The sequence below is a fragment of the Hypomesus transpacificus genome, chromosome 3 (assembly GCF_021917145.1).
Source record: "Hypomesus transpacificus isolate Combined female chromosome 3, fHypTra1, whole genome shotgun sequence".
In the NCBI taxonomy this organism is placed as follows: domain Eukaryota; kingdom Metazoa; phylum Chordata; class Actinopteri; order Osmeriformes; family Osmeridae; genus Hypomesus; species Hypomesus transpacificus.
The window spans coordinates 5,860,125-5,884,756 of record NC_061062.1 but is presented as its reverse complement, the minus strand read 5'-3'; the positions used below and the strand labels follow the sequence as shown (position 1 = coordinate 5,884,756).

At 42.9% G+C, this 24,632-nt stretch overlaps 5 protein-coding genes across 9 annotated transcripts in view; all 5 read right to left on the bottom strand.

Annotated features, from left to right (window-relative positions):
• Positions 1-2,324, bottom strand: part of pacs2 (phosphofurin acidic cluster sorting protein 2) — a 29,543-nt gene extending 27,219 nt beyond the window's left edge. For 2 of the 4 annotated variants that reach the window (XM_047046134.1, XM_047046144.1), the window contains exon 1: positions 1,727-2,324. In XM_047046134.1, coding sequence (XP_046902090.1) covers positions 1,727-1,845 — 119 coding nt within the window. In that variant the 5' untranslated portion in view covers positions 1,846-2,324. The remainder of the gene's footprint in view (positions 1-1,726) is intronic. The other 2 variants (XM_047046152.1, XM_047046160.1) reach the window with 1 other exon arrangement.
• Positions 2,325-2,576: 252 nt separating this feature from the next.
• srsf5a (serine and arginine rich splicing factor 5a) lies at positions 2,577-7,596 on the bottom strand. The gene is made up of 8 exons (XM_047046786.1): positions 7,490-7,596; positions 6,848-6,978; positions 6,659-6,729; positions 6,312-6,470; positions 5,785-5,854; positions 4,263-4,336; positions 4,066-4,173; positions 2,577-3,957 (listed from the first exon to the last, which is right to left on the bottom strand). The coding sequence occupies exons 2-8, from the start codon at positions 6,971-6,973 to the stop codon at positions 3,480-3,482; spliced, it is 1,086 nt and encodes a 361-aa protein (XP_046902742.1). The 5' UTR covers positions 6,974-6,978; positions 7,490-7,596; the 3' UTR covers positions 2,577-3,479.
• Positions 7,597-8,344: 748 nt separating this feature from the next.
• On the bottom strand, positions 8,345-14,296 carry LOC124485384 (deubiquitinase DESI2). Its single transcript, XM_047046975.1, has 5 exons — positions 13,259-14,296; positions 10,845-10,917; positions 10,287-10,380; positions 9,924-10,065; positions 8,345-9,756 (listed from the first exon to the last, which is right to left on the bottom strand). The coding sequence occupies exons 1-5, from the start codon at positions 13,295-13,297 to the stop codon at positions 9,520-9,522; spliced, it is 585 nt and encodes a 194-aa protein (XP_046902931.1). The 5' UTR covers positions 13,298-14,296; the 3' UTR covers positions 8,345-9,519.
• A 1,230-nt stretch (positions 14,297-15,526) lies between these two features.
• LOC124485401 (synaptojanin 2 binding protein) lies at positions 15,527-19,056 on the bottom strand. The gene is made up of 4 exons (XM_047047001.1): positions 18,836-19,056; positions 17,709-17,845; positions 17,467-17,562; positions 15,527-17,178 (listed from the first exon to the last, which is right to left on the bottom strand). Exons 1-4 carry the CDS (start codon positions 18,957-18,959, stop codon positions 17,029-17,031), a joined length of 507 nt encoding a protein of 168 aa, XP_046902957.1. The 5' UTR covers positions 18,960-19,056; the 3' UTR covers positions 15,527-17,028.
• A 227-nt stretch (positions 19,057-19,283) lies between these two features.
• On the bottom strand, positions 19,284-24,348 carry lgals3a (lectin, galactoside binding soluble 3a). 2 transcript variants are annotated; one of them, XM_047046762.1, is made up of 6 exons: positions 24,176-24,348; positions 23,754-23,771; positions 22,902-23,621; positions 21,797-21,885; positions 20,381-20,537; positions 19,284-20,125 (listed from the first exon to the last, which is right to left on the bottom strand). In XM_047046762.1, exons 2-6 carry the CDS (start codon positions 23,766-23,768, stop codon positions 19,964-19,966), a joined length of 1,143 nt encoding a protein of 380 aa, XP_046902718.1. In that variant the 5' UTR covers positions 23,769-23,771; positions 24,176-24,348; the 3' UTR covers positions 19,284-19,963. The 2 variants fall into 2 exon arrangements, with proteins under 2 accessions (XP_046902718.1, XP_046902729.1); XM_047046773.1 differs by lacking the exons at positions 19,284-20,125; positions 20,381-20,537; positions 21,797-21,885 and adding an exon at positions 22,288-22,624 and having other exon boundaries at positions 24,176-24,341.
• Positions 24,349-24,632: the final 284 nt, after the last annotated feature.

The window sequence follows — 24,632 nt, the reverse complement described above, 5'->3', positions numbered from 1 at the left end:
AGAGAGAGAGAGAGAGAGAGAGAGAGAGAGAGAGAGAGAGAGAGAGAAAGAGAGAGACAGAGAGAGAGAGAGAGAGAGAGAGAGAGAGAGAGAGAGAGAGAGAGAGAGAGAGAGAGAGAGAGAGAGAGAGAGAGAGAGAGACCAAGGGTTAGAATGGAAGTGTGAGAAAGAGTGACAGCAAGCAAGGGGCAGAGGGACAGAGATAGGGAAGAGAGAAGAGAGAGAGATGTGAATATGAAAATGAGGCGATGAAGGTGTGAAGGGTCGAGGGAAAAGACAGGCAAAGACTGTAGAGCTGAAGTGGAAATGACTTTTGTGCTACAAAATGGAAATATGATTTATTTAAGGATCTCATCACAACCACGAAATCCCAAAGCAATCTGAGTTTACGTTGGGAAAACAAAGTAGGTAACAAAAAAGAATAGTCAAAAGCAAGTCAACAAAGTAATAAGTAACAAAGGCCTCTTAGTGCTCCAAATGGCCCCCAATGAATACACTACATACTGGCCTAATCCAAAACCGGTTAATCTAGAGAGAGAAGGAAAATCCTGGCTGTGGTTATACCCTACTCAGAAGTTCCTAGCCACGCTTGGTCAATAACAAACAGCGTCTGATTTCTGTTGACAAGTTCAGGAAGCTCCCGTACTGAAACAGCACCAGCCACGCTGCGGTGACCAGGATTGTGCAAGCACTCTACAAAAGCTCCACAATAAGGCCTTATCTTGAGGCTACCTTTCACTGACGAGTAGTAAGCATTTATAAGTGACGTAGATCAATAAAGATCTACACCGATCGTCAAGATGACGGAGCGTGAGTGACAGTTCAGTTCCTAACGACTCAAATAAAGCCGACCTTCAAAAACAAACATCAAGGCTACACATTAGTCTTAGGATTTTTCTAAGGTTTACATAACCTTTGGTAATTTTATCATATAAAAGTATTTATATGGCTACTGGTACAAGTTTCTCATGATGTTGCCGCCCTTAATCAGTGTATGACACGACTTGCGGTTAAAGTGAGATGAACAAAAATGTCGTTTATTAGTCTGGAGCATGGACCTATCCCATGGCCTTGGTCCTGTATTCACGAGACAGAATTGACCTACTTCTGCCGCAGGCTTGGATCAAGCCGCAACTTAACGCATATTTTGAGCGTTAACGAATATATTTGCAACATTTCTTTCATCACAATGTACGGTTGGTTAAGGGAGGACATTTTCCATCCTTTGAGATCAAATTAACATCGATCTAACCATTGCCGCGAATTACGGTTGGCGAATTCAATGAAAATGAAGTCCATATGACAGGCTATTTATGATCGCAGATGGAAGCGCCCAACTGAAACCCAGCCTCCGGAGAGCTGGCAACCATGTAGCCTCAGCTGGCTCTGCGGGTGACGTGCCTGTCAGGAGATTGGGGCATTCCTCTGTTACCCCTCGCCATTCACTTAGTAGGCTACATTTTAGCTAGCCTCCATAATAGTTCGTGTTAAATGGTCTGTCTTCGTCAGCGATAGCTGCTATAATTTCAAAAGATGCAAAGTGTATCCCGCTTGAATGACACAGCAAATACCTATATTTAAAGGGAAGGTGTGTGTGGGTGTGTGTGTGTGTGTGTGTGTGTGTGGTGGTGGTGTGGTGGTGGGGGTCTTGTTCCGACTCAGCTGTAGTTCTGCATGACAAGTCTGTGATGTAGCTTCTACATCAGGTTCAACTTTAAGGTCTTACCTTGGGATGCAGCTCGGAGAAGATCCATCTATTTCCCAGGTAGCGAACAGGTTCATGGGCACGGGTCTATTGAGAGCCCCACTCCCGGGGAAACTCAGCCGGCCACTTCTCTCCGCCATGGTTCACGGTGGGAATGAGACTTGCACGAGGGTTTTAGGAGTAACTAAAAACAATGTTTTAAGTCCTAAATCAAAACCGTGGTTCTTCAGACGATGTTTACGTTAGTGAAATGTGGAGGGCAGCGATCGGGTCTAAACGACGTGCACATTTCTCCGCGCTTGTTTTCAGTTCGGGATCCAGCGGCTCACTCTCCTCCTCCCTCTCCTGGGTAGAACTGCGGTAGACCCACTCTCACTATCACAGGAAATAGCGACGTCATTGTTGGCCGCGGCTTTTCATCCAACACTCTTTTGCTACTTCAGCTGGGACGGAGCCTACCTGCAAGTTTGGACTGTACCCCAACACCTTTAAATCTCTACCTGTCAGCGGGTCTTAAAAATCTCTCATGGAATGACAATCGCCCAGTGAATGCCTATTTCTATGTTAAATATTTCGTTTTGCGTAAGTTCGTGAATTAACCAAAATGGCTCAGGTCAAGAATGAGGAAGTAGTCAATCAAATTACTATGTTCAAAACATGTAGAACCAATACACATATTCGGACCATAAAGAACGGCATCAAGTTGTCTCGAGCAATGCTGCCTGGTCAAGTATGCCATCGCGTGGTGTAAAAGAAACCCACAACCAGACCCCCAACTTGATTTAGTAAAAGATTAAGAGAATGAAGGTTTTAACACCCGTTATATAACAAAGACCATGCAGCGTTTAATCACTAGCACACGTGAGACATGTTTGCAAGGACCGGCTTTATTTGTAGCAAATCAATTCAGTTAAATCATTTAACAGACATTGCATCTTCCTGCCACAATAAACACATAGCAGTCTTCAACCCGGTTCACTACCAGAACAGAACACAGGGCAGGATTTACATAAAGCCTCACAAAAGTGAAGTCAAATATCCTGAGCCATAGGTAAATAACTGATGTTAAACTCACAGCTGTTTACACACAAAAAAACGACTCCCACACTTATTGGCAGTTCAGGCAGACTTATTGACTATCCGCAAAATTGACATTTAAGATTATTCCTCCTTGACAGGTGATTTGCAATATGGGAAAGATTACAGTAGAAGCACCCATTAAGATCATTTATGAGTGAATCCTCACAGCATAATTGCCCCCCCAAAACCTAAAGCTTCAGAGGGAACCAAAATAAATCAGCTCAATTTACCTCGTTGGTAAACTCAGTCATCTGCATTGGCAGAGTGATGATAATCTGGGCAGTGAGGGTGGACTAACGCTGATCTGATGACAATGGAGAGTGCTTGGGCTGTTCTTGAACTTTAATAACATTTTAGACAACACAAGCGGCAGGGGAGTAAGTACATACGCAAGAGGATCCAGAACACAGTCTCATTGTCCCACGGTACGTTGCATTAAAAAGGTTGAAGGGTTTCCAAAAGAAGGTATATCAATTACATAGCCAGAAGTACAAAAAAAACAAAATCAAAAACATTCCAATTTAGGCATAAAACTAAACGCGGGCGCAATCAATTATTCTAAAATAAAGGACTTCCTGTCACATGGGTAACCCTCTCTCTCCCCCTTGGTTCCCCGTGACCCAGCCCTCAGACAGGCCTGCCACAATGCTCTAACAACGCTTCAGTCCAGACCACATAGCCGTGGAGGGCCTTCTCAGTGCTGGCTCTCAGCTGAGGGGGACCGGGACTGTTTCCTTGGGGCCGGGGACCTGGAGTGGGACCTGGAGTTGGACCTAGGCCGGGCGGGGGACCTGGACCTGGGCCGGGCGGGGGACCTGGACCTGGGCCGGGCGGGGGACCTGGACCTGGGCCGGGCGGGGGACCTGGACCTGGCGGGGGACCTGGACCTGGCGGGGGACCTGGACCTAGGCCCGGCAGGAGAGTGTGACTTGGGCCGGACGGGGGACCTGGAGCGGGCAGGGGAGCGGGCCCGGACCGGGGTCCTGGACCTGGGGCGGGCGGGGGAGCGGGACAGGGAGCGGGAGGGGGAGCGAGGGGCGGCCTTGCCCCCTGAGGGCTTCTTCTCCGGGGTGCGGCTGGCCGAGCGCGAGCGGCTCCTGGAGCGGGACTTGGAGCGGGAGCGGGAACGAGAACGGGAGTAGCTGCGGGACCGAGAACGGCTCCTGCTGCGGCTGGGGTTAAAGAACAACAGAGGGTGGGTTACTCATTTACAACACCGCCGACCGATGTTGAAACAGCAAATTAAGTAAGGTTAGCATGGTCAAGGTCATTGAACATACCTCCTCCTGCGATCCTCAAACAGCTTCAGCTTGCGTCCGTTCAGGTCTGTCCCATCCAGCTTGGAAATGGCGTTCTTCATATCACTGTGGGAGGCGAACTCGACCACTCTAAGGATAAAAAGAAAGTTAGTTTGGAGTTTGCTTTCAGGATTATGAGTTGCTTTTTGAATGCAGATGAACAGACATAAGTGACGAACCCTTCGTTCTTGTTTGTTCTGTGGGCGTCCACAAAGGTGACCTCTCCGACTTTCCTCATCAGGTCTTTCAGGTCCTGTTCACAGAACGGACACGGAATAAGACGTTCGTAAACAGGGCATATGCTTTAGAGTATTCTTGAAACCTGGGAGTTAAGGGAGGAAGCACTGAAGGCAACATTGACCCCTGTGGTGTGTATCTATACACATCTTTCACACAGTAAGGATAGCAGTGGTGTGGTATTGCCTCACTTCAGTACAGCGTGTAAAGTAACACGCTGATCTGACTGATTCAGGGAGGTAGATAAGAGTCACCTTACCCAGAAGAAGAAAACCTAGAGAAATGCCATTAACTAGTTCCATTATATATAGAATTTTGGGGGTGATTTATGAGGGCAACTTCTTTGACTTAACACTTATGAGACACAGTAGTCAATCCTTATGAGTGTGGTGGCTTTTGCTAGTCTAAAGCTAATACTGATGTTCGATGTAGCGGTTGTAGGTGGAGTTATATATAAATAATGTGAATAAGTGACTATAAATCTATGCAGTTTTGTTTTATTTGCTCTGGACTCTACAGAAACCAATCTAGTACTGGGTAAGGGCTTAAGAGGGCTAAAAGAACCAGTAACACTTATTATTCCCCCTGTCAGAACCGTAAGTGTATCAACTCCCTTCCTCCCAACCCTTAACAAACCCAATCACAGGAGTTGTATGCTACTTACCATTCCAAACCCAGGAAGATATTAGCAAAGAGCCACTTGTCCAAATAGCAAATCGGAACCAATGCAGTGTTAAGCCCTTGAGAAACGACCTCAGCCTGGACTCGGAATCCGGCCTCCACAAGTAAAGGACCACCAGAGACCAAGTGGGGGAGGGAGAAGGTGTGTGCGCCCAACTCAACACCCCCCGCTCCGTCAGCAACAGAAAAACACCCAAACGGGAGAGTGTAGGGAACGTGGCTTTGAGGGGGATTACAGCAGTCGGGGATGCCAGACCACAGAACCTCCAGACTGTGGCTACGACCCTCCTAAGGCTATCCTGCGCTAGACCACTTTCACCCGCTACGGGGCCCAGCCAAGATTTAGACCAGCGGCAACTGCGTGTAAGGAGAGGCACCAAATGGAGACTATTCAGAACACAACCAGTAGAGGGTGCTATGCACATCAGAGACCACCAGGGAGGCTGTGCATGCAACTCCACTTAAGGAAACCAGATAATAGCTGTTAAAAAAAAAGGTTTAACATGTGTTGTTAGATTTGTTAGTTCTCTTTTTTTATATTGTGCTTGTTCTGAAAGAGACAAAATGGTCGTAAAAAATATACAAAAACAGTTGACTTTTGTTCATCTTAATAAAAAGACGGTGGTCTTGCTATTAAATTTCACTAGTGAGGATAGTTGTGCCTGTGAAGTTTTTTTTTTTTTTTTAATATACTATAAAATTGTGTTTCACATACAGTTAAAGAAAACAATGGATATATTAACGTGAATAACAAGACAACAAGGGAGGAGGGTCACTGCTCACCTGCCAGCTAATTCTGGAAGACAGATTCTCCACAATGAGTCTGTGTTCAGTCCGCACAGGGGGGCCATACCTGCAGGGGAAGACCAGCCTGGAGTTTCATAAATGTTGAAGTGACTAGATCGACAACCTCAGTTAACACCTTCAGAAACGTGTCCTGATCCGCGTTTTGTTTGTTTGCATACAACAGAGCTGGAGCAAACCGGAATTTGAACAACATTGAACTTGAACCATCAACTAACACAACCAGAAAACCTGGACATGGATCCAGAACAAAGACCATCAGACAAATGTCTACACAGTCGCAATGATTTAAAGCAGTGGTCTTCAACCCTGGTTCTCAGGGCCCACTGTTGTAGCGTATCATAAGAGATTCATAGCGACCCATTCATTCGAATGAGGTGTGACCGAGCAGGGAAACATCTAAGACATACAGGAAAGCAGAGCCTCCAGAGTACTAGGGTTGAAGGATTGTGGGTTTATCTATCACATTCCAAGAGTCGAGTTCATCACCCGACTGGGTACAGTACCTGGAGCCACTGCTGCGAGACTGGCGAGAGTTGCTGAAGCGCGGGGAGAAGCGTCCCCCTCCTCCTCCACCACCACCACCACCACCACCGTCTCGTCCACCACCCATCCCAGCACCACCTCCCCTGCCCTTCCTGGAGCGGGCATGCTCAATGGTCACCCTAGGGACAGGGATCGAGAAGGGAGGGGGGCAGCACACACCACAAGTAAATACGAGTTTTTAGCACATATTGCATTGCATCTGCATAGCTTTTGTTGGTGTAATTGTATTTATATAAACTACAATGTCAATTGAATGAAGGGTGTCGTTTATCTTAGGAAAGTCATTGGAGAACGTATTAAATCTTACCTTTCACTACAAAGTTCTTTGCCATTTAACTCGTATACTGCATCATCTGCATCTCTATGGTCGTCAAACTCCTACAGAAACGATTGCCAACATGAGGTGGAGACGATGCAAACATGTTGTAAATATTATACTAAATCGTAGTTAGCACAATTGTCTTGTGTGAACTAGGTACCCACAACAGATACTTACCACAAAACCAAATCCATTTTTCAAATTTATTTCTCGGATCCGTCCGTATCCTTTGAAAAACTTCTCCACGTCTCTTTCTCGGGCATGGGGGCTCAAACGACCAATGAATAAACGACACCCGCTCATGGTTACTGAAAGAGGGTTAACGGTTAGCTCGAGTTACAAGGTTAGCTTGGCTAACAAAGCTAGCTAGTGAGTTAGCTAGTCTAGCAAGCTTGGGTAAGGCTACACCAACTTGGCCATGCTGGATTGCTCTCAGGTGCTAGCCATTTGTAGCTAATAGCTTGCCGTTAGCAACGCATTATTCAGTTCGACGTTACGCAGTAAATTAACAACTAAACTACACTACAAACATGCATTACAGACCTAGCAAGATATTACTAGGCGATGCACTGCTTAAAAGTTGCTTGCAATCTGATATAACATCGAAAGGAGCAGCAAGATATTAGACGGGCAACTCGGCAACGAGCTTGCAATAGCTACTAGCTTAGTAGCTACAGTACTACCGCCATGCAGCCCAGCTATGCTAGCTAGCAATGGATTTAAGCCACAGCAATATCCTCACCTAAGCAATATTTTTATAAATTATACTTCCTCTTCCAAGAAACAGACAATAAACATATTCGTAACGTTAAAGCTCACCTTTATCTTCGGCGTTTTCTTTGCTTCGATTCGGACGTTCGTCACCTTCCTCTGTGATTCAAAATGGCGAGAAGTTCGAGCCACCAGGATATGTTGAAACTGGGGGATGGGATAACTTCTATGCAAATCTATGCCAAAGAAAACGGGTTGCCATGTTTGTGAGCAAAAACAAGTTTTTCAACTCCATGGGGTTTACTATGCACAAAATGAAACTGAAAATAGGGAATTGCCAGATCCAGATGATAGTTTTACCTAATCTAATAAATGAGCTACAAGAGCTAGCACATGCATTTACATCATTTACTTTTCATGGTGAACAGAATAGATCCAACCTATACAGGTTTTAAACTGAAAAACCTGCCCCACTTTATTTACTACACAACTCTACTACGTTAACAATGTTGAATAGTTGACATAAACTTGAACTAGACTTTTCATCATGTAGCCCCTACTATATGTATTTGTAAGTCGTTTGTCTGAATATTAAGCAGCCTCTTTAAGAAAACAGTAGAATCCCCCTGTATCCATACGTGTGGTCAGAAATGTACTTTGGAGGATGGACGTTTGGTCAAAATTGCAAAAGAATTTACACAAACTCAGGGACAATATATATTGTCATTATTTCTTCTATTTCCATTCTTAAAATTGTGGCATTGTCAGTTAGGAAAATGACAATCAATCAAGGTTAAAGTTGACAGTAAAATAGAAAAATTATCATATCTTTTTTTCTCTCGTAGAAAGTGCCAGAAATGGTGAGCATGGAATACTGATCTCTTACACAATCCATCTCAACTCGAAACTGAAACAAAAATAATCCTAAAACGAAATACTCCCAAAGAAATTACAACTGTAAGGTGCTGCACAAATAAAAAATATATATTATTTCAAAATATAAATATATAACAAATTATATAAAATAAAATTAATCCACCTCCGTTTCCTGTCTAGGTGATCAATGCTAATGAGACCTGTGTAACAGGCACAGGTCATGTGACTTCTTTCCTGAGAGGGGGATGGGTATGCCACCTGACAAATGCACTTAATGGAGGACAACAATAGGAAGAGCTCATGAGAATGACATTGACAGACTGTAATGCGGAGGGCTCAAATCCAAGCTGACTGTACAAGAGCCAATGAAATATTAATGTAACCATAATGGCTTTTGTTCTGAAAAATATCAAGAAACATAAACCAAGTTTGATTGTAAACCAAGATGGTCTCCCAAAAAGTCAGTCATGTTTGAGAGCTAACACTAGTTAATGATAACCCCCCTGCTCCCCTCACAAAAGTATTTGCTTCAGGGAGCTTACTGGTAAATTGAATACATAAAGACATGGAAGTAATATTTTTTTCCCCTCAAGACATTATCTGGATTACCAGTCTCTTTTTTTTATCAGTTTCCACGATTCTCCAAATTCATTAATAGGCCCTATGTCTAAATGCAAACACAGTCATGTATTTCTGATAACATTGGTTTTTCCATACGTAAGTGTTTGTTAATACTAGCGGCACAAATGGCCAAAACCTAGAAGTCACAATACACTTTATCCTTTTTAAAACCTCCATTATATCCAAATGGCAACCAAAAATCATATTTGAACATTTCTAAAACATTATTTACCACATGACATTTTTCAGAACAGACATTTCTGCTGATCTGTTCTTAATCTGTCTATTCTACAGAAGCAGCACTGGAAGGAGGGTAAAGGTCAAGGCTGAAGAAGGCATAAATGTTTCTGGAAAAGACAAATGCTATAAACTTCAGACCTTCATAGCTGTGGTCAGTCTGAGTCATGCTTCTCTATTTCGAACTTGGTTGGAGCTTGTCCATTGTATAAACTATTTCCCAAGGGATATAAACAAGTGACCAATGGTTTCGAAGTCTCAGCTCCACAAGAGGGTGGGATTCCTCTCTCACCACCTCTTCTCTCTGAGGGCATTTGAGGTCAGGTGGTTCTTCAGACCTACTGAGGCCACAGCCTCCCCAGTAAAGGTGGCGTTGTCCAGAGGTAAGGAGCGTTTGTGGTCCTTCACACCCGTGTGTGGCGACAGCTGTGGGAGGAGCCCGATGTGGCGCCCGCGGCGGAAGGCGGGTCCTCGTCACTGGACTCTGCATGCTCCTCCTTGTGGAGCCCCATGCTGATGTGGCTCTGCAGAGCGGCAGGGGTCAGCCACTCCTTAGGCAGGCAGGTCTGCAGGAAGGGGATGCAGGAGCTGAAGTACGCCAACCGGTTTACCCAGCGAGGGATCTCCCGCCCACACAGCAGCTGAAAACGGGTTCAGAGGAATAGCAATGGAGAGAAGACATTATATAATGGCACTGAGTAAATAATGTTGATACATTTTTGTTTTTTTACTTCAAAATACTTTTTAACTTCTATACAGTTTTTGTGAGTAAACGAAAATACACTAAATATTGTATTTTTATACTCACTTCAGACAGTGAGGAGGAAAAGTGGTTGCAGTTCTTGTGCATGAGATGGTAGGCATTGCCTTTGAACTCTTTGCCTAGTTCCTCCATGATTTTGTCTATGTCCTCCTCTGTGAAGTCTGTTGTGCCCAAAGCAATGGCCTCCCTGTAGACAAGATGAGTCTCTGTCACTCTAAATACTCCAATCAAATACTAGCTCCATAATGTTCTCAGAACACAATAAGATGCTAGATTTTGTATTTTGGTATTCATTGAAGACACATCATTGACATAAAACAAGACACAGGATTCCTATGGTTTCTGATTAAAACAGTACTTGCTTCTATCATCCTGAACTATGTGTGTGCTGTAAAACAGAGTAGGTACTTGAATTTGAAGGTCTCTCCTAATTCAGTGGCGTTTCCAGGGTTGATTTCAAAGATGCCACTGAAAGGGTATGGATGACCTCCATATGCAAATTCTGCAACCAAAACAAGCCAGAACAAATATGCAGGTAACAGGACATGCACATTATACCCCTTAGTATATATATATAGTTATATATATACTTCTCATTAGGCTGCTTACACTATCTGTCTATCATTTTTATCCATCCATCCATCCATCCATCCATCTATCTATCTATAATAAGCCTTGCAATTCCAAATGTCTTGTGTGTACAGAAAGTAAGACAGAAACCTGTCTCCATACTGCTCTCTCTCCTCACATGATGAGTCAATGATGACTCAGCCTGGAGGGAGAGCCGACATTGTGAAGGGGAAAAGTCGGAATATCCTCCATCTTTTTTTCTTTCCTTTTTTTTTACCATCCAAAGAATCAAAGACGGACGTCCAGCAATGGCAAGAGTCTCGACTGTGGGTGAGGTACTCACTTTGAGTAACTCTTATCTATGGTTTCAGTTGTAGAAAAAGCCTTTCGACTTACCTCTGCCATAAATCTCTATGCCCGAGTGGAAGACTCCAATACCCAGATTGGATGTGTACTCATTGATCCAGTACTGGATATAGATAGAGACAAAAAGTGGAGGGGGTGGGGAAAGAGTGGAGGGAGGGAAAACACAAAGCATTTTACACATCAGTTTTTAAGTATGATGCTAACACATTTGCGCATCAAGATTGGTTGTAGTGCAATAAATCAGAATTGGTAAAGATTCGATTTCCCTAATGTAAGGCCAGTGTAATGGAGACCATGTCTCTTTCTCAGTTCCCAGTCAAACAAAAGGAAGGTGCTCTCTCCATTACAGGATATTGATGTAACGAAGGACAGAGATAGTAAGTCTCCAGATATAAATCACCCCAACTCCCATTTGGTCGACACAAAACAGGCGAGAGGTCGAGCGGACCAGGGTATCAAATCTCACCTCATAAATATAACATATGAACAATCACTATCCTCTGCATTTCAACTCCGTTTACTCTGTTGCTGGGTATGCCTACTTGACTACTATGGACCTGTTCTTAGAAGCAACTGAATAAAGAGAAGAAAAAATCATCTAGACGTGTTATCCTGCCCACCCCCAAACAACCACCCCTGAGAGGTCCCATATCCTTGGAGACAAGCCCTGGGAGAGACTGGGTTAAAAGCCAGCCAGCTGCCCCTCTGTGCACACACACATATTAATAATGGAGAATGCTTCCTGTCTGTAGGATAATATGTTGTGTCAAATGCACATACACTACATGAAAGCCATTCAGGTTCTGTACCAGGGCTTTCACCTTGCAGGCTGGGATGTTCATGTTTAGTGCGTGGTCTGCCGAAACTGCTGATGCCGGCATCTGTACGCGTAATCTTTCACTGAAGCCAAAACAGAGAGAAGTAACCGAGATCGACTGTTAGATAATCAAACGGAAATCAGAGTAAACACTAGTGTCCAATTACACGTTTTTACAGAGAATGTCAGTCTAATGTCAGGAAATAAGTGACGCGTTCCACCCTTCCTTATCCCCTCTCAGTCAGATATAATCTTCCCTGTAGAGCTGTAATGATCTGTGACGTCTCCAGCAACTCCCCCAGTCATAACTATATTCTGCTGTCCAAGCAGAAACTGCATACCTCAAAGCTCATCTTACAGGCTCTGCGTTTTTTCAGTAATCAACTCAACATTTTTCTTCACACCCTGTACATATAGCTAAAACACTGGCTAGGATTCCTTCTACCACTTCCGGGCTTTTCCAACATTGTAAGTCTTCTATGGAGGAGCTTTTACAGCAAGAGACTGTTCCAGACCAGTCCCCATGATCACCTCTTCTGGGGTCGCACCCTTACCCAGCTGCCCCTGCATGACCTGCTAAGACCCACCACAGCAGAGCCACACTGGAATTCAGTCATGCGTTTCAGCAGCTGACACTTTCGGCTCCACTTGGGTCCTCATGTGTCAGGGGAGGTCTTGGCATATCACAGGGGAGCAGAGGTGCCAAAACAAACGCACCTGGCTGCTTTAGCTTTAAAATGTGTGTGTGTGCGAGAAAGAGTGAGTGAGAAGAGAGAGAGTGAGTGAGAGGGAGAGAAAGAAAGAGGTGACATTGTCATTGTTTAATTGTTGGTGTTAACCAAAATGTTTCATGGACATTTTTACTTGTTCTATCAATGTACAACGAATCACCTGTACAATGTATTTATTTACTTTCCTCTAAGCTGGGTTGATGATGAACTGACCCATGACAGCATTTGAGTCCAGTTATATAAGTACTCTTGCGATAAATTAAACAGTAACAGCCTAAAACAAATAAAAACTCCTCATTTGAAATAATTGGTTCTGCTGTTGCCCCAGTGCCATTAATAGTGTATTCAGAGTGAGGGGTGAAGACTGGGTGCTGCTGTTCCATGAGTCCAATGGTCAGGGAGTGGACCAACAGAGAGCCCTTGTGTCGTGCTGCTCGTGTCTGAATCATGTGGGGCCCACTGTAGGCACAGTGACACTTGTCACAGAGGGAGGCCCCTGTCTCACCATGGATAATACACAACTGTCTCCTTACAGGCTTACAGTAGCCAACTTGTACATTTACATAGTAAAGCATGATATTACAAGTGTAGGCCTACTCTTTCTGAACACTGACTGTACTTCCCCCCCTGCCAATTCTCCTGGGGGGGTCATAAATCTTGGGTTTGGCAACTCTACCTTAACTCACACACCTGGCTCGTGTATCCGTTGCCATGGCAACAGAGAGGAAGTGCACAAAGTGTAATAGTGCTGGGCTAAATCGAAAGCTGATGTCTGCTGTAAAGTTAATGCAAAGTCTAAAACACAGACAAATCCTGAACATTTGCCAGATCCACTACAAAGTATTTGTAATGTTTATCACGTAGATAATGATGTTGGCAGAGCAATGATTCCTTACCATATCATAAACATTAAGGATGACAGGTTCATTGGCCATGGTTTAATCCTGAGATGAGAGGCAACGTCCAACTCTCGACTTTATTGCTCTATGGATTGCAGCACCACAATGACCATTGACCACAAGACGGGCTTTCAAGGATGTTTTCAGATGGAGCACGCGGGTGAAGGAGAGCAGGAAGGCAATGTGTTATTAACCCCAGTAAAAATAAATCCAGTAGGTTTTGGAGGATGACTGGATAAGAAATCCAAAAGCGCATGGATATTGAGGTAGAAACGGTATCAAATACGAAGGATGTGAGACATCAAAAGTCCTTTCACTTTTTTGGGGTGCTTCATCAAAACACATGAGCATAGGCTACTACAAGCTCCAGTTGTGCGGCAAAGAACCGTCAAAGGTAGAACTGTTGAACTCGGCCCTGTACATCCCAGCGCAAGAAAAGAAACCCGACAAAACCTATTTGTTAGTTTCAACCACTAAATAAACATAAAAACAAACATGCAAATAAATCATAGTATCACGTTATCCAAAATGTTCATAAATGCACATTTCTGCCAGACGCTTAGACGGATGTTGCAAAGTGTTCGAATCCTGAGCGGAAATATCATCCACAGAATCACTTAATGGGCGGCTACTAACGACGATAAGGCGAAGAATCTGTTAGCGATGATACATGTAGCATCCTAAGCAGACCACATTAAAGCTTTATGTTCCAGAAATGATGTGAGATTCACTTTTAGGCATTCCAAATGTGATTTAAATTCAAGTAGCGACGCTAGTATAGAGGATGCTGGTGCCATGGTTGTCGGTGGTGCAGTCCGGTTCGCGAGCATCAGCTGATGTGCAGCCCTCACCAAGAGCATCGAATCTGTGTCTATGATGATCAGAGAAAGCGTCCTTCCGCCTGTAATTCCGTTCAATAGTTTCTCTACAATCAAATACTGGTTTAGTTGGAAAAGCTAGCTCCTCATAAGAATGAGGATGACATCACTTGGAGTCCTGGTGCTATCTAGCTAGAGGAAAGTCTAGCGCGCGGGGCACGAGCTCAATGAATGAGGGTATGATTACATCATTGCTGCTTGTCTTCTTCCAAGCGTCGTCTACCAATTGATGGACATATGAGGGGAGTGGGGGCATGCATGTTAGTAAACAGTCCATCATCCGTCATATAATCCACGTATTCTGTGTGTAGGCCTAATTAAATTGATGAAACACCAACGGATATCTGTGTTTCCACGGTTATGTTACGCTTTGACTGTAGTAGGCTACAATCAGTTATAACAGATGCTTGTTTGTGTGTGTAAAAAAACAAGAATCATCTGGAAAAGGTACAATACAGAAATAACCCTTTAGGGTTCAAGCAGCCACCAATACAGCTAAAAGACATGGAAAGCTAAGGTTCTAAAGTGCAAAGTTTAGAACCGTAGTTGTAGTAGAGATAATGATGTTGCAGTGTAAGAGTAGACACGAAAATGAAACACTGTTGAAACTGTACTTTTAGTTCTTGTTTATCTGCAGTACTCTCTATTTGTACACAAAAGCATCTGCTACATGTATTGTGTATATTGTTGGTATTTTTAGAAAGAAAAAGCAGTGATGCAGATAGTGTAACTTTAGATGTGGTTTATTGATTGATTTTCTGATATGTAAACTGGTTCAAATTAAGTTTAACACCATTTGTTTTCATGGCAAAAGGTATGCAATCAATCAATGACATTCAACATGGCCAAATACAGTAATGGCTTGTAGCCTAGGCTATTTGTGAGACAAATAAGAAGTGTTTTAAGGTGGAACAAATGATTGAAGCGTAATGTTGGGAGCAAATCATTTTCATCCATGTCACCATGTTTCTCATCACTTTGATACCGTCCAACACATGTGCATAGTCCATATCCTCAGTGTTCACTGGCTTATCACAAGTCAGTATGGTGAAGATTTCAAGTTTCAGTTATAAACAGAATTAAAAAAAATGACAGCAGCTATCACAGCCCACATATGAAACAAATGATATACATCTCGATCAGAGGTTGTTTGAAGATTCTTGGAATATGTAGTAAACCTGGGATAACATCTGGTATAAATTTTTGGACAAATATCCTTTTAAACTGATTACTTTTATGGCCCCAGTTTGCACACAGTGCTACAAGGACATGATCACAGCTGAGTTTGTATTTGTGTGGGCGACTGCTATGTCCACACTCACCGTCCTATATTTACTCCAATTTAGGGGCACTGTTACGCATGCTGTATTAAGACAGAGAAATTGGGTGGGTGGAGAGATAATTCATTCAAGCTTATCAGTGCAAACATGGTAATATTCTGTATCTGTGTACAAATAGCATGTTTTCATTTATTTATACATAACATTCATACTAAAGCAATTACATTGAGCATGATACTAGAGTTGTATGACTCATCACACAAAACTAAAATATAATTGGCATGTTTAAGTGTTTCTGATCTGTCATCTTCGCATTAGTAGGACAAGCAATTACTTTACAGTATTAACTTCATGCATATCCCCAGAATAACACAATATTTACAAAACACCCTTCCATACAATGAAAGTTGTAGTTAAAGACAGAGATCCCAAAGACTGACTATAAAGAAACCAATGAGCCCTCTTTCAATTAGTTCAATGGCAATTAACCTACAGATTAATTTGTGGGCAGAACTGGCCTGTATGAAAGAGACATTGCTCTGCTGAATGGCAAAAAAAAAACACTGCCTTTTAACATTTGTGAAAAGGTCTTATCATTTGGCTCACCTTATCAAAATGAGTAGCTGGTTTCCCTTTCTTTATTACAATGATCATGATAATGCCATTGACTGAACAGGATTGGGAGAAATACCCTGGGTATCTCTATCAAGGTATATCACCAGCATCTATGTGAACCTTTCTTTTTACATTACATACACAGGGTATTGCCATGCTACAAGCACAGTGGCACCAATAGCAAACTGTAGCAAATGCTAGACACGGTGGTGTCTCAAGTCTCCCAGCTGTCACCGTTACCACAATTTAAAGGGCTGGCTTAGTCACATAATATCCCTGATTGAACGAGATCAACATCCACACTGTCAAAATGCCTGGTTCACACCATTATTATCCAACCACCACATTATGTCTCACCTCGCACATCGGCCACCCTGGCATTATTTGGTTTCCTTATGAAGAGGCCATTGTGACGAACAGGAACAAAAACACAAAAGATAAACACATACTATGCAACTGTACACGGCAACAATATACAGTGTATGTTGACGTTGCCCTTTTTCTTTTTGAAATGTTGCCCGTTTTACAGATCTGGGTCCTGATGATAAAGGTTCCTTTGAGTCACACAAGAACGCCTTTCACCTTCCATGCACAGGAAGTGTGGGTGTGTCAGGCTAAAGGCCCTAGTACTGCTGCAGAGAAGAACCAATCAGCCTTCGAGGAAGCACAGGCATTCAGTATGTCCAGCACAGTCTGAGCCACTCAGCTCATCTCAGCAGTAGGAATGTAATATGTACATCTCTTTTTCTTCCACACGATGTCAGTTATCATACAATTTAGGTAATCTCTATGGCAAGAGCAACATTTTGCATATGGGTTAAGCAGCTACGATCGTCTCGAATTACTTTAAACACAAAGACACTCATCAGCGATGTGAACATCTGTAACGCCAAAAACATTGCTGACGTTTACATCGTTTTGTTTTTGTGTTTTTTTTTTTGGCCTTCAGCAAAATGTTATGTCCCAGAGATTGCTCTTTGAAAGATAATGTTAGTTAGTGTCTTTTAAGCAGGGGCTGGAAACGCATGTACAGCAAGGCCAAGATGGCGGCTACCCCCACGGTAGCCGCTAGCAGCCCCAGGGACGACACAGGAGATTCACCATCCGGCTTGGAGCTGGAGGGACCATTCATAGGCATGGGCGGCTACCGAGAGAGAGAGAAATAAATATATAACCCCACCCCCAACCAGAACATGCATCTTGGCATAATACTTTTAAAGTTTATTTGCTATGTATAACAAGTACAGTTACATTGGAACTCTCAGTTTGACTCCTCTTGAATGGTCCATTGTGGACTAACCTAAACTCTATGGTTCTAAATCTTAATTTCAACATACAAAACTCCAATATGAGTCAATATAATTTATCAACAGTATGATATGCGGGCTGGAATGGTCCCTGAGCAGGCAGGGGTGCCTGGGGTCTGACTCACTCTCTGCTGGATACGAAGCTGAACATCCTCCCCTGCAGACCGGAAAAGCTCCACTGCTGCATTGTGGGACAGATTCTCCAGCTTGTGTCCATTAATCTAGATAAACAAAAACATGTTACTGCCATATAGTCATATTTAACTAGCAAAAACAAAAAACATGAAAACGACACGACTGATAAGCATCTGATATGATAGTTTTCTACCCTGCCCCTTCCTTCGCTCTGAACAAAGTCCATCTTTACCGCCAAGATTTTGTCTCCTTCTTGCAGTCTTCCGTCCAGTGCTGCTGCCCCATCCTCTTTTATTTTGGCTACATATATCCCACTGTCATTCATTACATACTGCTGGTCCAGACCACCAACTATGTTGAAACCTAGGCCTGGGGATACAATGGAGGCAAAAGACTGTGAATGAGTTCAGCCTTTAAGGAAGAAAAAAAGACATTGAGGATAATTCATGAGTACCAAAGGAAGACAAAAAAACAAATAAGAGAAACATAAATAAAGTTTATTTCAAAATCTCATACACATTGGAGACCCATATACATGGGCAGGCAAGGGAATGGCTGATTAGTTAGAATGTATTTATCTTGGCTCTGGAGGGCAAAGTTCAATAAGAATTGGGCTACTCAAGCATACTCATGCACAAGGTATTCGATTGTGAACCTCTTGTCTGGTAACGTTTCAACATCCGTCCCCATAAAACATTACATAATGAAACAGGTTTTTGAGGATTACAATCCAATTCTGTGACGAAACCTGAGTGACTGTATGTCAATATACAAATATAACTATCATTTTGCAAAACGTAACGGGACGAATGCTTAAGTTTATTCGTACAATTCCAGGGTTCGAAGGATGAGACATTTTCCCATGGCCAGAAATGTGTAACATATCGGTTCTCCACGAGCCAAGTACTGTTTGGTCTGCGAGTCAGCGTGCATCGACATACCAGTGTCAGTTAGGAGTCAGAAGCAGATACTGTAACACGCTTAAACTTGTAAAGCTTAGTGTATCTCGGAAGAAGTTCAAGTTGGCCTAATGAATGAGTCTACCTGTTAGCAAGCTAGCTAGCTACAGTAACAGCTAATAGCCGGCACAACTTTTGTTGTGTCGCATTTTTAATGGTACAGTGCAATAGTATTGAGTTCCCAGAATATGCCAATAACTTAATCAATCCACCAAGCTGGCAATTGTTAACGACGTAGCGTAGTTACTTGCTAGCTAAATACTTCCAGCTAGCTACGTGGTTAGCTCGCTAATTAGCTAGAAAACCAGCAACGCAAGTAATCTTGGCAAGCCAGCAAGCTATTTGGCTTGGCTAGCTAACCATTTTTGATAACCAGTGAAAGTGGGGTTTTCAAACTCACCAGCTGGTCCCCTTTTCAATTTGATATCCAACACTTTAGACGCAGAATACATTGATCCATTCATGGTGTCAAGATCCCGGGCAAGAAAGAAACTGTGATTTGGACAGCTAGCTAACAGTTTCATCTGAAGGTGAACTCATGCAAGACTTCTGTGTCTGCTGCCACCTCCAACCCTTTCTCTTTTGAATTTACTTGTCGACAAGTTTCTGCCCTCTGGTGATGGTGGACACACACTGCATTTGCTTCTTAACCTTTGATTAATCCAGTAGATGGATGTATTGAAACATAAGGCTACTTTCTGATATAACGGGAAAACATACTTGTGATACATATTACGTTTTTAGTATTAGAGATGTATTACTAGGCAGCTGTAGTAGGCAATACTTTGCCTGAAATAATCTAAGTAAACGTATTAAGAAAGCGTAGGTATCTATAAAGTAATAGCCAGTTGTCAAAATTCCTTTATTTATCAAACCTTTTATCAACATCAGCCCACCTTCTTTGGCAACAGTTATTCTCTATCTTACAAATTAAGTACATTAATGTAACTTGCCTTCCACCTAATCATGCAAGTCATTTAAGACTATAGACAAGTACATGATTAATATTGACAAACGAAGGGTATACTTTTGCCATGGCAATACTAAAATATAATCTGTAATAATAGGGTCTGTATTCGAGTTGTGCCAAACTTAAAGTAGATTATGTTACATTATGTTGTGTCCATGAACACACATGCATCATAAATATAAAACATTATTAATTCAGGGATTGTAGAGAAAACAATGAGTGGGTGTAGGAACTAGACAGAAAGCCAAATGCAAAATAACTACTATATATATATAATGTGTAAGGGAAATGTTTAGGACTATTAGTTGTCTTGACTTATAACATCATGCAGCATCAAGTATTTTATTTCCCCCCCTTTTTAGTAGCCTACATCTTTTCTGTTAACATGTTTTCCATAGCATGTGTCATCGCTTGCCTGCTAAAAGGTATAGATAGCCATGACATACACATATTTGAAAGTGACCCCCAAAAACCTTGACCTCTACCAAATAAAGATAAATTGCCTGCTCTATGGGACCAGCAGTGTTTCAGTCAGAGTGTTGAGCTGGACCTCTCCTCTCACACATCGATCATGCTTGGAGCCACAGTGTACAGATTGACATCCCCAACCACTCTTAGCAGAGTCACGTCCTCAAAATCCTCATCTCTGTGTTCGAACTCCAGCAGATGGTTCTCGTCCACGGCTACTTTGAACGAGTCCTCCTCCACCAGGATCTTGATCTGCAGGGGAGAAACATCCGCAACATGTATTCGTGAAGCAGGCTGCTAACCTTTCCCCAAAATCAAAAAAGGGGGTTGGTGGAGAAGACAAGTGGACACATTTAAGCCCAGCTTCCATTAAGTAGAAATGAGTGTCCATCGATGGTGATGAACACTGATATACAGTTATTACGCTACAGTAGTAGATATGCAATAAATACCATACAGTAACGACGATGTGTAAATGGTGTACTGTGTTGTTGTTCATCAGGTCACCTCAAAGCGCCTTCCTGGGACGAAGGGGAACCCCCCGTCCCTCTCCTCAGGACCCCAGCAACCATCCAGATTGGAGTTCCGGACCACAGTTTGCTCATGAAACCGAGGATTAAAGTGGAAGACTACGTCTTCACCTTTGATGAAGTCAATATGGAACCTGTCATTTATTAAGAATATGAGACAAAGTGTGATCTACAACCTCAATTCCCAAAAGGTTGGGCAATATGTAAGATGTAAATGAAAACAGAATGCAATGATTTGCTCATCTCAAAAACTCATGTCATTCACAATAGATAATTGAAAACATATAAAATGTTTAAATGTAGGTAATGTACACGTTTAGGGAAAGGATTTTATAGCTGCAACACCTCTCAAAGTTGGGACGGGGGCAATAAAAGGCAAAAATTAATTCTGCATGCCTGTGATCTTCAGGCACTCAGGTGGCACTGCATTAAAAAAAAAAAAACAGGCATAATTCTGTAACGAAAATCATTGCATGCCTCAGAAACACCCTCCAGAACTCATTGTCTGTGAACAGTTTGCCGTGCTATCCACAAATGCAGCTTAAAGCTCCATCATGCAAAGAGGAACCCACATGTGAACATGATCCAGAAACACTACATCTTTTCTGGGCTACAGCTCATTTAAAATGGACTGAGGAAAAGTGGGAAAACTGCTCTGTGGTCAAACAAATTGAAATGAAGATATTTTTGGAAACCTTGGACACTGCGTCTTCTGGACTAAAGAGGGAGAGGGACCAACCGGCTTGTTATCAGCGCTCAGTTTAAAAGCCGGCATTTCTGATGGTATGGGGGTGCATTAGTGCCTATAGAATGATCAGCGTGCACAACTGGAAAGGCAACATCATTGCTAAAAGGTATATACAGGTTTTAGAGCAACATTTGTTTGCATCCAGGCAACATATTTTTCAGGGAAGGCCTTGCATATTTTAGGAAGACAATGTTAAACCACATCCTGCATCTGTTACAATTGCATGGCTTGGTAATAGGAGAGTCCGGGTGCTGAACTGGCTTGCCTGCAGTCCAGACTTTTCACCAGTTAAAAACATTTGGTGGATCATGAAACGAAAAATAGGACAAAGAAGCCCTAGGACCGTTGAGCACCAAAAATCCTATGTCAGACACAAAAGGGTCAACATTCCTCTCCCACCAGTAACTCCCCTCAGTTCCCAGACAGATACAGACCATTATTAAAAGAAGAGGGGATGCTACAGAGTGGTAAACATAGCCTTGTCCCAACTTTTTTGAGACGTGTTACTGCCATCAAACTCCTGCTCAATATCTTTATCACAGTAGTGCATAATACCATGCAGCACAATCACCACCGTATAAATGCAACATTAAATACTTTTTTTCTCTGTGATAGTATGATAGTGTGAACTATCTGGAACTAGACCTGTCAGCTCCAGGCATGGGTTCCCCCACCACTGTGATCATCAGATTGGGCAAAATACCAGCATGAAGAGGGAGGTTATGTGGCACCATCTGAAAGAGACAAGATATTTGCAGACCATTACAAAAACATGCCTTTCTTATGGAAAATAATGAAATAGCATGCATTTGGCCAAATTTAAACTTCACCGTGAATCATCTGTTCCTTGGTTGAGAACGATCCAATTGTAAAACCTCACCCACATTCCAAACCACACTCGCCTAATGCGTCATACCCTCAGTATATCCACATCTACACTGTACAGTACACTAATGGCAGATTCTTTCTACAAATAACGCATGCAGCACTAGGACCTACTTCCAGTTTAAAAACTGTATATAAATAGTATTAAATACATTTTTCCTGATGTATTTATTATGGGTATGTTTGTTTCCCCTAAATTCTCTGCACTACAATTTATCTTAATAATATAGATGTCTCAAGTTCAAATAAATAGTGTGAAAATAAAATAATTTTATTAACTGATTGTGAACACAAAACATACAACACATCATGTTATTGGTATATTTTAGCATTATTGAAGCAAAGAGAACACGTGGCTAAGAACAGGTTTGTATTTCATAATTTGTTGGCGTGTCCTTTTCAACATAGATGAGGCACAAGCCATTATATTGCACTTCAATTAAAGTTAATTAAAGTTAAACCGAAGTCCATTATGTTGCATCTCTTGTTGGCTACTCAAAGTTGATCTGCAGGGGGTGATGCCATCGTCCGACTGAAAAGCTGAGTGGTTCATTCATGCTTTCAAAAATATGGAGGATTATATCTGGGCTGAAAAACAAGAATTTGAGATCTTCAATAAAAAAAAAAACGTTTTAACTTTGAATGTTGCTTTGAAGCCCCAACAACCGATCCTGTTCCCCACACAATGCTACTGGACCACCAGACAACACCACCATTATACCCTGCAGAAGCAGCCCCTCAAAAGAGCCAGAGTGCACAGTTGGGGAAAGAATAGCAGCGGATACTCAAGCAGAGATCAGACAAATAGATGAAAACGCTATGAAGAAGCGTACCAGACACTACTCTCTGTAGCCTGAATACTCACCAGCATGCCTCCCGGCGCAGAAGGTCCTCCATACGGCCCCATAGGCCCCGGCCCAAACGATCCAGGGTGACCGGGCTGGGGGGGGAAGCCTGCCCCACCTGGGGGGCCCCACGAGCCAGGAGGGACCGGGGGAAAGGCTCCACCTGGGAAAGCTGGGAAGGCACCTGGGCCAGCTGCAGGGGGGAAGACTCCTGGGCCCCCCGGTCCATACATCCCACCACCAGGCTGAGGCCAGCCTGGCCCTGGGGGGGCACCTGGGCTGGAGGGGAATGGCCCTGGGACTCCAGAAGGGTATGGCATTCCTGGGAACTGTCCAGGGTCTCCTCCAGGGGGGTACTGCCCAGGGAACTGTCCTGGGGCTCCAGGGCCTGAGGGAAACTGTCCGGGAGCCCCTGGTCCTGATGGATACTGTCCAGGTATCCCTGGGCCTGGGGGAAACCCACTGGGGGCAGAGGGCGCTCCAGGGTACTGGCCTGGTGCTCCAGGGCCTGAGGGAAAGGGTCCCTGGCTTCCAGGGTACTGTCCTGGAGCCCCTGGACCGGACATGGGTGGTCCCCCAGGAAACCCTCCAGGAGCAGAGGGTTGGGTAGGAGCTCCAGGGGCAGCACCAGGCCACCCTGGATTAGTAGCAGGAGGAGCACCGTTGCCGGGGGCAGATGGGTTGGTGTTTCCCATTTTTCTAGCTTGATCTGGGACATCATCCGAAATGGCATCTGCCAGCTGCATGTCAAACAAAAGATACCATGATCTCCAACATTCATAACCATACATTTCTAAGACTAACTATAGTAAGGAAGAACATTCCAAATATGGCTTTACTCTTTCTGGATGGAGATAAAAACTTCAACTCACCGAGAAATCAGCCATGTTCTAAGAAGGAATTAAACAGTTTGAGTTAAAAAAATAACTATATAATAATTTGTAATGTTACCACTTAACGTTAGGTGGTCTGAAACAAGTCTGAATTGGCTTTCTATTAAAGTTACAGTAACATTGTGAGACACCTTCAAGAGGCATCAACTGAGAAGACAATTTGGATGAATACTGCTTTTCAGCTCGTTGTTGCTAATGAAAAAGTCAGGTACAGCTTTGAATTTTAATTTAGTTTTAGAATAATGGAACAGCATGTCAACCCATCAAACTAGCTCGCTAAATACTTGTCACAGCTAGCTACCAGCTAGCTATGTTTCTTAAGATGGTTGTTGTTTAACGTTAGCTTGCTAACTGACAATAAAAGTTTAATCTAAACTAAGTACGTTTGACTTCAACATTACCTCGCCACAAAATGGATGCCTCTCAAGAATTCAACAGTCAGCAACACAACAAAATGCCTGATGAAATTTAAAAGTAGCTAGGTACTAGCTAAGACACAGGCAGTGCAGCTGAGCTTGTTAGCTAGCTGCAAAAAATATCCAAGCAAAGGAAATACACACTCACGCCTCTACAATGACGTAACCACAGGGTGGAACCAAGGGGGTGTGTACCATACCAAAGTTCATATTAGATCCCGTCCGACCCTCTGAACATACAAAAGTATTTTGTCCATTAACACAACTCAAATCTGAATTGAATTCTACTAAATTAATCTGTCACTAAATTCTGAAGACATTTTGTTGTTGTTGGTGTAAAGGTTTTTACAGAAACACACAATTTAATTATCAGCCTGGCCTTCCTACACCGTATTCTGAGAAAATATTTTCTCCACTGAGACGATGCTCCTATATGATTTGA